This window comes from Chenopodium album, chromosome 21 (genome assembly GCF_948465745.1).
Source record: "Chenopodium album chromosome 21, dcCheAlbu1.1, whole genome shotgun sequence".
NCBI classification, from domain to species: Eukaryota; Viridiplantae; Streptophyta; class Magnoliopsida; order Caryophyllales; family Amaranthaceae; genus Chenopodium; species Chenopodium album.
In genome coordinates this window covers 12604046-12617580 of record NC_137854.1, presented here as the reverse complement: position 1 = coordinate 12617580, position 13535 = coordinate 12604046, and the positions used below count along the sequence as shown (strand labels likewise).

Sequence of the window (13535 nt, the reverse complement as noted above, 5' to 3'; positions counted from 1 at the left end):
AAAAGTCAAATATCATGTGTTTAAATGTTGCTTATACAGACTGTCATCACTTAGTTTATAAAATGATGTTTTTCAATCACTAGTCTCTTTCAAATTAAATTTAAAATAAGATAATTCAGCAGATCTTGTTTTGATTAAGTGCTTACAGATCTTGAGAGGAAAAAAAAAAAAAAAAACCTAATTTATACTCATAATTATTCCCTCCATTGTTGCTCCATAAATTAACAACACATTTTCATTATTATTAAACAATCCATCGACCTTTCTCCATCTTGTAATTCCACTCAAGATTACTATTTTAATTTTGTTGTTGATAACATATTTCCATTTTAAGTTCTACCTTTGATGCAAAAGGAGTAGCAATCTCTCTTTTTTGCATAGCATATCAATGGTGCTTTATTACTTATTATGCACCAAAAAGATCTCATTTATTTAATTAACCACATGAGGAACATATCCAAACTAATTAATTAAATTGGGATATTATTTAATCAAAAAGTTTTTTTTTTTTTTTTTCTAAATTACAAAAAATAAAAAAATTGATTAACATATCATGTACATAAAGAAGGATGGACAGTTTTCCCATTGCTTTTGAACTTTCGTTCCTTTCATACTATTTTTTTTGTAATTTTTTTTTTCAAAGTTTACATAAAAACATAACCAGCTCTCTTCAGCTGTGTTTTTTCTTTCTTGTTCTTACTTTTTTTTTTTTTGGGTTGTTATACTAATTTACATATTGCAACTTGCACCACCTGCATCCTACACCTATCTCCACATTAAACAATTAATCAACTAGAATAATTAAAAAAAAAAAAAAACAAAATCAATTAATTAGATGTCACAAGGCAGCAACCACCATCTGCTTCTTGCTACTTGACTCCATGGTCAACAACTCCACCTCCCTCAACCTCTTTCCATTGCCACATCCATTCCCGGCCGCCGCTTCGGCCACCACATTAGCACTAATCGCAATTGGAGCCTTACAAATATTCACCCCAAACAATCGTAGCATTGGCCCAGTTGATCGTACCTCCACTACTGGGTACTGGACAACAGCGCGGTTGTCCAGTACCTCAGCAGACTCAGACTCAGGGCCGTTTCTGACATTTCGTTGTTTGTAGTCAATGTAGAGCTGCTTATCCGGCCCAGTGGATCTCTGGAAGCTTACAATATCCCCGGCCTTAAGGCACTTCTCCTTAACAAATCGACTCCACCCCTTGGTCAAGACGTAGCTCTGGCTGCTATTCCAGTACGAGTACCGGAACCTCCAGACCTTCTCGTTTACATCCTCGAAGTTTAGCAGCACGCCTTTGGACGAGGAGGAGCACGTCCCGCTCCCACCTTGGAGCGGGAAGTGCTTCTCGGCGTGCTGCTTAGGTATAACCAACCTATTCAACTTCCCTACATCACTAGGAGTCACTACTTTCTCAAACAATTGCTCCCTCCCAAATCCTCCGTTGCTTCCGTCAATCGGCTTAGCTTTATCACCAGATAAATTCGATCCAACTCCTCCTACTTTTTCGATATCCACCTTAAAGTTACGCCTGCTTTGCTGCAACTCATCGATGTAAGTATGTTTTCGAAGCATGTCGACAACCTCGGCTTTCGACCTCGAGTTCAAGAACCTAAGCTCACCAGCACCCAGCTCGTCCTCCGGCGAAAGCGGCTTGAAATTGGTAACAGCGTCACGGCCACGGAATCGTTGAGCGGCTACGTCGTAAGCACGAGCAGCTTCATCTTCTTCATTGAAAGTACCAAGCCAAACCCTCTGATGCTTCTCATAGATTTGAGCCCCCCACCGGCCATTAGGCTGTGGGACCACTCCCTTGTATTTCGACGATGGGAGCTTCCTCGACTCGGCCTCGATTCCGTTTTCGGAATCGATAACCACACTCGTACCGCTCCCCATCCGGCATAGACTGCCCGCCATGGCGGACGCCTTGCCGGGTAAGGGAGCGGGTTTGATAACATTACGAACCATTATTGTAGGTTGCTGTGGGGTGGTACTAATGAGAGATTCACTCGTTGAAGAACTCTCATCCATACTACTTATATCCATTTTTCTTGGGTTCAAAATATCAAAATTAACTTTTATCAACGAATATTTCTTTTAGAGAGAGAAAATTAGAAAAAAAAAATGATGAGTTCTAGAGAGAGATAGGGAAGGTGAGAACTTGGGTTATGTTATGTGGGGTTTGAATGAGGTTGGGAAGGTTGAAGAGGGGTATATATAAGAAGTTTTCTACTAAAGGAAATAAATAAATAAGTAAGAAAATAACATAATTATCAAAGTATAACTAAATAAACATAGAAATTAATTTTTTTTAATTATTTTTATAATTTATAAAAAAAAAGGAGGAAAATGTAAGTTTGGGGAGTGGGTCAACAGAAAGGAAGATTCAAGGATAGAGTGGGGGGAGTGATAAAGGGCGAGAGTATGTATGTGTTGTGGGCTATGTATGGGAAGGGGAAGTGGGGCCCACAAGAAAATAAGCAAGTTGATGGGATTCACATGAGTATTGAAACAGCCAATAGGAAGAGGAGAGAGAAAAAGAGTGTGGGTAAAGTGTAGAAATCGTAATAGTAGTAGTAAGTGCATCCCCCCTGAAATATGTCGTCGAGTATCGTCTCTGCTGCATTACAATAGGATAAACTTGCCTTTGATTCGTCTGCATGGCCCTCCCCTCCTTCCTTACTCTTTTTTTTTTTTTCTTTTATTTCCATAAACAATAATAACCATATTTTATACATCTACCAATTTAGTAAATATTTCGTTTTTATAATTTGGACAAGTATTCAATTATGAGATAAAATAATAAAAATATTGATTATCACTGTTCACTTCACCTTAAAAAAAAAATATTAAGTAAAAATTATTTCAGTTTAGTAAAAATAATTTCAGTTATCTTAAAGAAGAATTATACTCCCTCTGTTTTTAAATACTTGATTCACTCTCTTTTTTCAGCCGTTTTTAAATACTTGCTCCATTTCCTTATTTGGAAAACTTTTACAATATTTGATTCATTTATCTACGTAGTGACCCAACATAAATTATATTTTTATTAATTTCATATCATCTCTCCTCTAATTCCCTCCACTACTTTTGCTTTTTACAATTTTTTTATTCTTTCACCAACCCCACAACCTCCATATTCTATTACTTTCTCCGATTTCTCTTAAAACTCCGCGCATGGAGAAACGGAGCAAGTATTTAAAAACGGAGGGAGTAATAGAAAATCAGTAAAAATAATTTTAATTCAGCAAAAATAAGGTGAAGTGAACGGAGCCTTATTCGATATAAACAAAGATTAAGGCCCCGTTCTTTAGAGCAGCTCTGCTTTGCACTACTTTGCTCTGCTCTGCTGAAATCTGCTCTACTTTGCTATGCTCTGCTTAAAATTAATACTTAATATTGAATTATTATAATAATAATTATTAATATTTAATAATAATAATAAATAAATAATATTTAATAATAATAAATAAATAATATTTAATAATAAAAATATTTAATATTTAATAATAATGAATAAATAATATTTATTAATAAAAATATTTAATAATAATAATAATTAATATTTAATATTTAATAATAATAATTAATATTTAATAATAATACTAATAATAATTAATATTTAGTAATAATTAATTTTTAATAATAATAATAATTAATATTTAATAATAATAATAATAAATAAACAATATATAATAATAATTAATTTTTAATAATAATAATAATTAATATTTAATAATAATATTTAATATTTAATAGTAATAATAATTATTATTAATATTTAATAATAATAATAATAATTAATCTTTAATAATGATAATAAACAATTAATATTTAATAATAATAATAAATAATTAATATTTAATAATAATAATTAATAAAAATATTATAATAATTAATATTTAATAATAATAGTAATTATAATAATGATAATAATAGTAATAATAATAATAATAATCATAATAATAATAATGAAATCTGCTCGGCTCTGCTCTGCTGAAATCTGCTCTGCTTTGCTTTGCTCTGCTCTGCTGAAATCTGCTCTACTCTACTCTGCTCTACCCAGAAGCTCAAAAGAACAGGGCCTAAGACTAGAATAAGTGATACATGTAAATAAAATCTTACTATAGTTAGTTATTTCGTCATTTATTCTTGTCCGATCCTAATACCCCTCCTCTCCCAATTATTATTATTATTATTATTATTATTATTATTATTATTATTATTATTATTATTATTATTATTATTATTATTATTTTGTGCCATAAGTAGATTTTTTTATTATCCCTTTTCAATTTTTCATAATTCCGTAGTTATCCCAATGCATCCATCAAAACATACAAATTATTATTTTTCCTATCGGTATTATATAACTTTTTCCCTATACTTATCGAGTATGTTAGTCTCTCCATCCCATCTTGTTTCCATATATTAGGAAGTAAATTGACAAATATATACAAGTTGCATTTATGAATTATACCTACTTCATTAATGTATAATTCTACAACTTGGATTGTCATAAGGTTTACACACTTTCCTTTGGGGACGACCATATATATAAAGATTTATTATGTAATGCTCCGTAATATTTACTTTTTACAGTACATTTTTTTACCAGAACGTTTTGCGTGAGACCGGACTCACGTGAGTCCGGGCTCATTAATTAAAAAGGCGCGGGCCTGACCAACCCGACCAAAGCCCGCGCGCCATTTTATAAATTGTCTTAATTTTGTCGTTTTCATCATTTTAATCTTTTTCATAAAATTTCGAGCGCCGTCATTCATTGAAATTCAACCACTTCATTTTCCCAAAATTTCATAAAATTCAAATCTGCAAAATTCATATAATTCAAAACTGCAAATTCCAGAAAAACATGGAGAAATCAAACAATAGGATGATGATTGAAGGAGATTCTGATTCACCTATAGAATCAATTTGCAGCTCAATTACTGCTGAAAAAGGTACAATCTAATTCATAATTTTCTTTACATGTAATTTCAAATTCCATATAATATTGATTTCGATTTATAATTCGCATGATTTCAGATTGTATTATACCGATTTTGAAATATGAATTTCGACTTATAATTCGCATGCAAGCCAAATTGAATTTCAGATCGTATTAAATTTCAATTTAATATCAGATCATATTTAAATTGGAGTTAATTTCTACTTATTATTACCAATTAATGCCAATCGAATTTCAGATCGTAGTTAATTTCGACTTATAATTTGAAATCAGGCCTAATTTATTTTCAGATACTCAGTTTACTATAGTATTCGATCGAATTCAATTTCAACTTATGATTTGCATGCAAAACTATTTTTGATAATTTCAGATTGAAATTCAAATATACTAACACTAATGATGAATGCAGCAGATAATGTTATTCTAGAAGAAAATATAAATGAAGAAAGAGATGATGCAGAAAGAGATGAAGATACTGCAAGTATAATAGGTATACAGATAATTCTATTTTCTGACTAATATTATCTTAAACCTAACTAAGTTATAATACATGAGAATATTATTATCCTAAAACTGACTATCCATATCTGTTTTCTGACAATAATTATCTAATTCCTGACTAATATATACTAATTTCTGACTAATGTTATAAATCTTAAAACATTAAATTACTCTATTTAAATATTCATATTATTATTCCTGAATATTATTATCTTTTTTCTGACTAATATTATGTTAAACCTGACGAGTTGTAATGTATCAAAATATTATTATTTTTAAACTGACCATACATATCTTTTTTCTGACAAGAACTATCTAATTCCTGACTAACATGATGTAATTACTCTATTTAAATATAGATATTATTATTCCTGAATATTATTATTTTTAAACTGACCATACATATCTTTTTTCTGACAAGAACTATCTAATTCCTGACTAACATGATGTAATTACTCTATTTAAATATAGATATTATTATTCCTGAATATTATTATTTATTTTCTGACTAATATTATATTAAACCTGACGAGTTATAATGTATCAAAATATTATTATTTTTAAACTGACTATACATATCTAATTCCTGACTAACATCATGTGATTCCTGACAAGAACTATTTAATTCCTGACTAACATAATGTAATTCCTTGGTATAATAAATTTTCAAACATTTAATTACTGACTATTATTATCTGTTTCCTGACTAATTTTATCTTAAACCTGACTGAGTTAATTTTATTTCTGAATTTAATTCCTGTTTAAGATATGCTAATTCCTGAGTATAAGCTACTGATATCATCAACTAAAACAAAAAAGAAAATAACATCAACCAAATTTCCAAAAATAAAATAACATCAACCAAATTCCCAAAAATAAAATACATAAACTAAATTTCAAAAAATAAAATACATAAACTAAATTTCCAAATTATATATTACTGAAATGTTATTTAATTATGATAAAGTACAAAACATTGAAAATAAACTACAAAGATAATCTTCCTCAATTTTAATTCTTTTTGCCTCTCTGCATGGATGATTTGCCTCTTCTCTTTTTCTCTTTAATTTGCTGGCTTCTTCTTCAGCAAAAACAAAACGTAATCCATTCAGAAATTCAGCCCAGTCTTGCACCATGCCATTATGAAACCCATAACCCTTATGCCTCATAATGTCATATGCAACCCACCATTCATTTGAATTTTGATTTCTTCTTACTGTTTCTGGAATCCAATATTTATAATACCATAATTCATTATAATATCTACATGTACAGTTAATCATTGCCTGGGCTTTGAATGTGCACCTAGGGAAAATATGCATGCAAAGTATTTCTTCAACAGCCATTGCTGGATGTGCATCTTCTAAGGCGTCAATTGGGTGTGGGATTTGATTAGCCATCTAAACAAAACAAAATGAAAACATAAATCATAACAAAACTCAATAAAACAACAGTAACAAAGGTATAATCATAATACGAAAAAAATATACCTTTTGTAATAGCAGTAGTTAAATTCTTATGAGATTAATTAAAATTTCTAACTGAAGCAGTTTATACGAATTTTTGTTTTTGTTTTTCTGAATACAGTTTGTTAACAATATGGTTACTTATATATAATGTTAAGAATGTGAATAGATGCAGTATTTTGGAAGAGGGAGAGTCATACCTTTTCAATTATGTCTTTTCATTTATAATTAACCTCTTTTCTAGTAAATTCATTTCATTTTTATTCAATTAATTTTATGTCTGGTAAATGATTTTACGTGTTTTTTGAAAAGAGAAGAGGGAAGGTCATAAGTTATTAAATTCTAATTTCCTGACTATATTTATCTTAAACCTGACCATATCATTTATGTCCTAAATAATTATTATCTATTTTCCTGACTAATATAACTTTATTCCTGAATATTATAATCTAATTTCTGATTCGAACATTATTTTGATATTTTGACTATTTTTTGTTACTGAAATTAAATTAATATTATTCCTGATTGAAACAAGTTTATTCCTGAAGCATACAATTTAATTTCTGATATATTCAAATTAATTCCTGATGTACATATTTTATTTCCTGACCAAAGAAATCTTAAAGCTGACAAACGTAATCTTATTTCTGATTGAAACAATTTTATTCCTGATATATAATCTAATTTCTGATATCATAATATTTTAATACCTGACATACAAAATTTAATTCCTGACAAAACAAAACTAATAAGTGACATAAATAATCTAATTTCTGAAAAAATAATCAACAACATATTATAATCAGATACAAATATTATTATTTCTAACTTATATTATCTATTTCCTGATTAAATGTAAACATAATCCTGACTGAGATATTTTATTTCCTGACTAGTATTTAATAATTCCTAATTTAAATAATGTAATTCCTGACGACATGATAATTCTTAAGTATCATAAATTTAAAGAACATTTATTTACTGTGTATAATATTTTATTTCCTGACAAAAATAAATTATGATATGTTTCATATATACTTTTCTTGCAGATTATTACAAATATGAGAAGGATGAAAACATAAGTAAATGTCTAGCAGGTTATACTGTATCAGACTACAATGAGGGATTTGTTTTATACAAAGCTCATTCAAGGACTGTTGGTTTCAGTGTCAGAAAATCAACAAAGAGAAGAGATAATAATAATCAATTGTATGAGTTTTATTTTAGGTGTTCTAAAGAAGGGCATACAAAGGGTAAAATGAAGATGGCAGCTGAACAACATTCAGCGGAAATACCCATATTGGGTAAAACTGATGAAAAAAAGAGAAAAGATAGGGAGGTAAATGAGACAAGAACTGGTTGCAAAGCTCATATTCGTTTCAAGAAAACCAAAGAAGGAAATTTCGAAGCTGTTACACATGAGTTGGAACATAATCATGAATTGGTTATAGCAGTTCAACGTAATCATCTAAGATCAGAAAGGCAAATATCAGCACCAATGGGTGAACTAATTGAAAGCATGGTTGAAAGTGGTATCAAACCAATGGATGCTTACAATTATATCACCAATGAAGCTGGAGGAGAAGAATGTGTAGGTCATACTAAAAGAGATCACCTAAACTATGTATCAAGGGTGAAAATGAGTATGGTTGAAGGTGGAGACATGCAGAATGTATTGGATACCCTTCAAGAGAGAGCAGATAATGATCCTTCATTCTTTTACAGACTGAAATTTGGAGAAGAAAACAATGTCGTGAGCTATTTTTGGCGAGATTCTCAAATGCTTGAAGATTTCAAAGCCTATGGTGATGTTTTAATCTTTGACACAACATACAGAACAAACAAATATGGGTTGATATGTGCACCATTTGTTGGTATAAACTGTCACTGGAGAACAACAATGTTTGGATGTGCATTCATAAGTGACGAAAAGACTGACACATTTGTTTGGCTTCTTAAAATTTTCAAAAAGTCGATGTGTGGAATCGAACCAAAATCAATCTTCACTGATCAGGATCTTGCAATGAGTAACGCCATACCAGAGGTAAGAATTTTATTCTTCATAATATTTTGTTCCTGGATTAGAATAACTTAATAACTGATAAAAACAGATCAATACTTGACAGAAATTATATAATTCCTGATAAATATCTGTTTAATTCTTGACTAATAATATATATTTCATGTTCATAATTTAATGTAATATAATTCCTGATTAAAAATATTTAATTCTTGACTAAAATAATATAATTCCTGACGAAAAATTATTAATACTAAAAAAAATAATCAATATATGAATAAAAACCAACAAAACCACATCATTTTAAACCATTACTAAATAAATCTTTTGATAATAAAAACAGGAAATACAGAAACATAAACAAAATAGCATATCATATTTTCCATATATTTTAATGATATTGATGGTGACTATAAATTAACAGAAAATAAAAATAAAGAAAAAAACCCTAAAATCTTAATCTTCTTTATGTTCTTCCTCAGATATTAACCTTGTTTTTTCTTTTGATCTTCTTTTTATTCTTTCTCTTCCTTCTTGTGTTGATCTTCTTCTTTCTGCTTTTTGTTCTGAGTTTCCTGCCATATCTCTTGTGCTCTCTTTCTCTTGCTTAGTTCTTCGATTTCATTCTTTTCAACCTTTTCATAGAGCTTCATCAATCCATTCTTCATTCTATCTCTTCTATCCAACAGTTCATTTAACTTTTTTTCAAAGTTATCAATTGCATTTTCTTCTGAATCGTTTGTTGAGGTAGAAGACTGAGAATTGTTTTGCATATTTGACAAATATTGAGGATCGTTTGATGAAGTAGAAGACTGAGAATTGTTTTCCATTTTTGAGGAATATTGCAAAAAAAGTTTGTTGTAGGAGAGAGAATATACCAAAGTACAAAAACATGCAAAATGTATGAGTAAATAATACTTTTATAGACAAAGAAAAAATATTAAAAAAAAAAAGATAATTTTTAAATATATTCCTTTTTATTATTATTACATTGTTTTACCTATGTTATCTAATTCCTGAGGAAAAGTATGTAATTCCTGACAAAATAGTTTTAATTCCTGATTATACAAATAATCAAATTGCTAATTTCTAACTCTGTTATGCCTGAGAAAAATATACTAATATCTTACATAATTTATGTAATTTCTAACTAAATGTTTCTAATTTCTGATTATAATAATCATATTACTGACTACAGTAATTTTAATTTTGTTGCAGGTTTATCCAAACTCAAGACATAGGCTATGTCTATGGCATTTGCAAAAGAATTTTGTCTCACACTTTGGTACTCTAAAAACAAATCCTGAATTCAAAAATATGTTTCACAAATGCTTAAGTGGATGTGATTCTGAATCTGACTTTGAAGATTGTTGGCACAAGATGGTTCAAAAACATGGGCTAGAGAAAAAAGAATGGTTTGATAGGTTATATGGTCTACGAGATAAATGGTGCACAGCATTGAGCAAGGATATTTTCTCAGCTGGAATTCTTTCATCTCAAAGGGTAGAAGTAACAAACAGAGCAATTTCATTTAAGGCCAACAAAACCACAAAGCTTTTGGAGTTCTTTCATATTTTTGAGGCTACTGTGAAAAGATGGAGAAGCACTGAAAAGAGTGACAACTTCAGATGTACTACTGAGAGACCAAGAACAACAACAAAGATATTAAAACATGCAGCTGAAGTTTATACTCTAAACATATACAAGGATTTTAGGCTGGAATTTGAAACAAGTCTTGGAGCATATGCAAGAGAAAAAGCCACTTCAATGCAATATGTCAAATTCTTTGATGTTTCTCTTGATGAAGATTATATGCACACCTATCAAGTCATATATTACACTCAAAACAATGAGTTTATGTGTTCTTGTATGTGCTTCACAGAGACTGGATTGCTGTGCTTTCACATTATCAAGATAATGCAAATGTACAGCATACATGCTATACCAGAGAGATACATTCTGAAACGTTGGACCAAGCTTGCTAAATCAAACATTTGGGATGGCAGTGAATTAGGTACGTACATACTTTGTTATTTTAAAATTAATTTCATGTTTATTTAGTATAAAAAAAATATCTTTATTCCTGAGATAAACATTTTAACTACTGTCATAAATAATTTGCTGACATAGATTTTCTTAATGTATAATACATGAAAAAGATAATAATATTACTGATTGAAACAAGTATATTCCTGAAACATACAATTTAATTCCTGATATATTCAGATTAATTCCTGAATAAAATTTAAAATACCTGACATACATATTTTAATTCCTGACCAAAGAAATCTTAAAACTGAAAAAATATACCTTATTCCTGATCCTCTCTAATTTATAATAACTAATTTCTGATTGAAAATTTTTTATTCCTGAAACAATCTAATTCCCATGTAGTCAAAAAATTTTAATACCTGACAAACATAATTTAATTCCTGACAAAACAACTCTAATAAATGAAAAAAACAATCTAATTCCTGAACATAATGAACATTGAACAACATATTATAATATTATTATTCATGAACAAAATATTATAATAACTGATACATTTATTATTATTTCTGATATAAAATCAGATTTATTTTACACATAAAATGATATAAATATTTAAAAACTTATACATTGGTACCACTTCCTCCTTCATTAGGAAGCCTTTCAGTACCATCAGCATTAAAAATTCTAATATAAATGTTATAATGATCATGATAAACATCAAGTCTGTCTCCAACAACTATGTTGTTTGCAGCTACAAAGTTTTCCCATTCACGATCAATCAACATACCACCACAACCTGTATTTTCTGGTATGCTTAAGACTCTTACTTCCCAATGTCTATCTTCTCTGCCATTCTTCCCAGCAAAGACTCTAACAAAGTTCTTGAATTTCAGAAGAAAAAATTTCCAATCATCAGGAAGACCCTGAAAGAAAAAAAAATCAATTTTAATATCATTTAATCTTTACTAAAAACACAAAACAAATTTATAAATTTAAAAGTTAATGTAATATATTTACCATACTAATGCGATCAATTGGTTTAACAATAATTGTACACTTCTCCTTATTTTCATAGAAATCAGCCATTATTTTGATGATAGATTAGATGAAGAAAAATATTAGTTATTTTTACAAGAATGCACCTTTTATAGAACACAATAGATGTTGTTATAATATAACTCTTTTAATAGAAAAAACTTAATTTAGAACAGCCTTTAAATAGAAAAGAGTTATGTATGAACAGTAATAATTAATCTGTAATTTAACAGAAAAATTTATTAACTTAGTCAAATTAGAATCACTTTTTAATGATGCAATAAATGACTTTTTCTACATTATAATGAATTTTCAATGAGGCAATAAATTACTTTATTCTGTTTTGTAAGACTTTTTGCAATAATTTGACATTTCTACTGACAATTAAAATTTATCAGGAATAATATCAATTTTGTCAGAAAATTTATGGCTGAAACAGAAAATAAAAATATTATCACATAGCTCGTTGCTGACTTTTATTTTCATAATATAAATAATTATATTTTTGATATTATAATATTATTATTCTTATTACTAACAAAAATGTAGTAATCTTTTTTTTTTTTTTTTTTATTAGGAAATTCAACCACAGATTATTCATTAATAAACACTCCTTGGAGGCAATCAATAACAAAGAATTTTTACAACCTTGTGACAGTATGCCAAGGGAATGAAGAAGCATCAAAAATATGTGATGATGCTTTGGAACAAATGTACAAATCTGTAAGGAAAGTGTTCCAAACAAATGAAGAAAAAATTCGTGAACTTGATGAAGAAGAAGAAAGAAGAAATACAGTTAAAGATCCAAAACGACCAAAAACAAAGGGAAGGCCAAAGAAGAACAAAAGAATTAGAGGACATTTTGAAAGAAGAAGAACAACAACAAGAGATCCAAATGAGTTTGGAACAATAACTCCTAATCCACAACTCATTTAATTTATCCCTATTGCTGCCTTCTCCTATCATAAAGTCAATCTTCAAATTTTTTATTTTATTATTCAAGATAATTGTAAACAATACTATATTTTGCCATTTTGGGGTTTGATTACTCCTGATTAAACTAATTTTTGATAACTCAATTTTATTACTGACTATTACATTTTAATTTCTGATAAACGAGTTTTAATTCCTGAGTTAGTTCTTGACTTCTAGAATCTTATTCTTAAATAAACTAATTGTATCACAGACTAACTCATTTTAATTCCTGATTATAAACATCTTATTCCTGACTAACTCAAGTTTATTCCTGACTGACTCAACTCTATTCCTGATTAAAAAAATCTTAATCCTGATTAACTTAAGTTTATTCCTGACTAATTCAAGTTTGAGGTTTGATTTTACTTCTGAAAAATCTTATTGCTGAGTAACTGAAGTTTATCCCTGACTTTAAAAATCTAATTTTATTCCTGACTAAACTAATTTTAATCCTGATTTACACAATTTCATGCCTGATTTAATTTGTGATAACTCAATTTTATTACTGACTATTACATTTTAATTTCTGATAATCGAAATTTAATTCCTGACTTAATTCTT

General features: G+C 28.8%; 2 protein-coding genes across 2 annotated transcripts; one reads left to right on the top strand and one right to left on the bottom strand.

Moving 5' to 3' along the window:
- Positions 1 to 585: 585 nt before the first annotated feature.
- Positions 586 to 2213, bottom strand: LOC145601245 (AP2/ERF and B3 domain-containing transcription factor RAV1-like). Its single transcript, XM_081657218.1, has one exon. The coding sequence runs from the start codon at positions 2057 to 2059 to the stop codon at positions 839 to 841; it is 1221 nt and encodes a 406-aa protein (XP_081513344.1). The 5' UTR covers positions 2060 to 2213; the 3' UTR covers positions 586 to 838.
- Positions 2214 to 5378: 3165 nt separating this feature from the next.
- Positions 5379 to 13207, top strand: LOC145600423 (protein FAR1-RELATED SEQUENCE 5-like). Its single transcript, XM_081656323.1, has 5 exons — positions 5379 to 5472; positions 7999 to 8993; positions 10188 to 10983; positions 12577 to 12829; positions 13186 to 13207. The coding sequence occupies exons 1-5, from the start codon at positions 5379 to 5381 to the stop codon at positions 13205 to 13207; spliced, it is 2160 nt and encodes a 719-aa protein (XP_081512449.1).
- The last annotated feature ends 328 nt before the right edge of the window (positions 13208 to 13535 follow it).

Bases quoted from the DNA above. Each gene is read 5' to 3' on its own strand.
- LOC145601245 (XM_081657218.1), bottom strand. From the start codon at position 2,059: ATGGATATAAGTAGTATGGATGAGAGTTCTTCAACGAGTGAATCTCTC.
- LOC145600423 (XM_081656323.1), top strand. From the start codon at position 5,379: ATGATGAATGCAGCAGATAATGTTATTCTAGAAGAAAATATAAATGAA. The intron at 5,473-7,998 runs GTATACAGATAA...CTTTTCTTGCAG, and splicing joins AGATACTGCAAGTATAATAG to ATTATTACAAATATGAGAAG. The intron at 12,830-13,185 runs GCCAAAGAAGAA...ATTGTATCACAG, and splicing joins CGACCAAAAACAAAGGGAAG to ACTAACTCATTTTAATTCCT.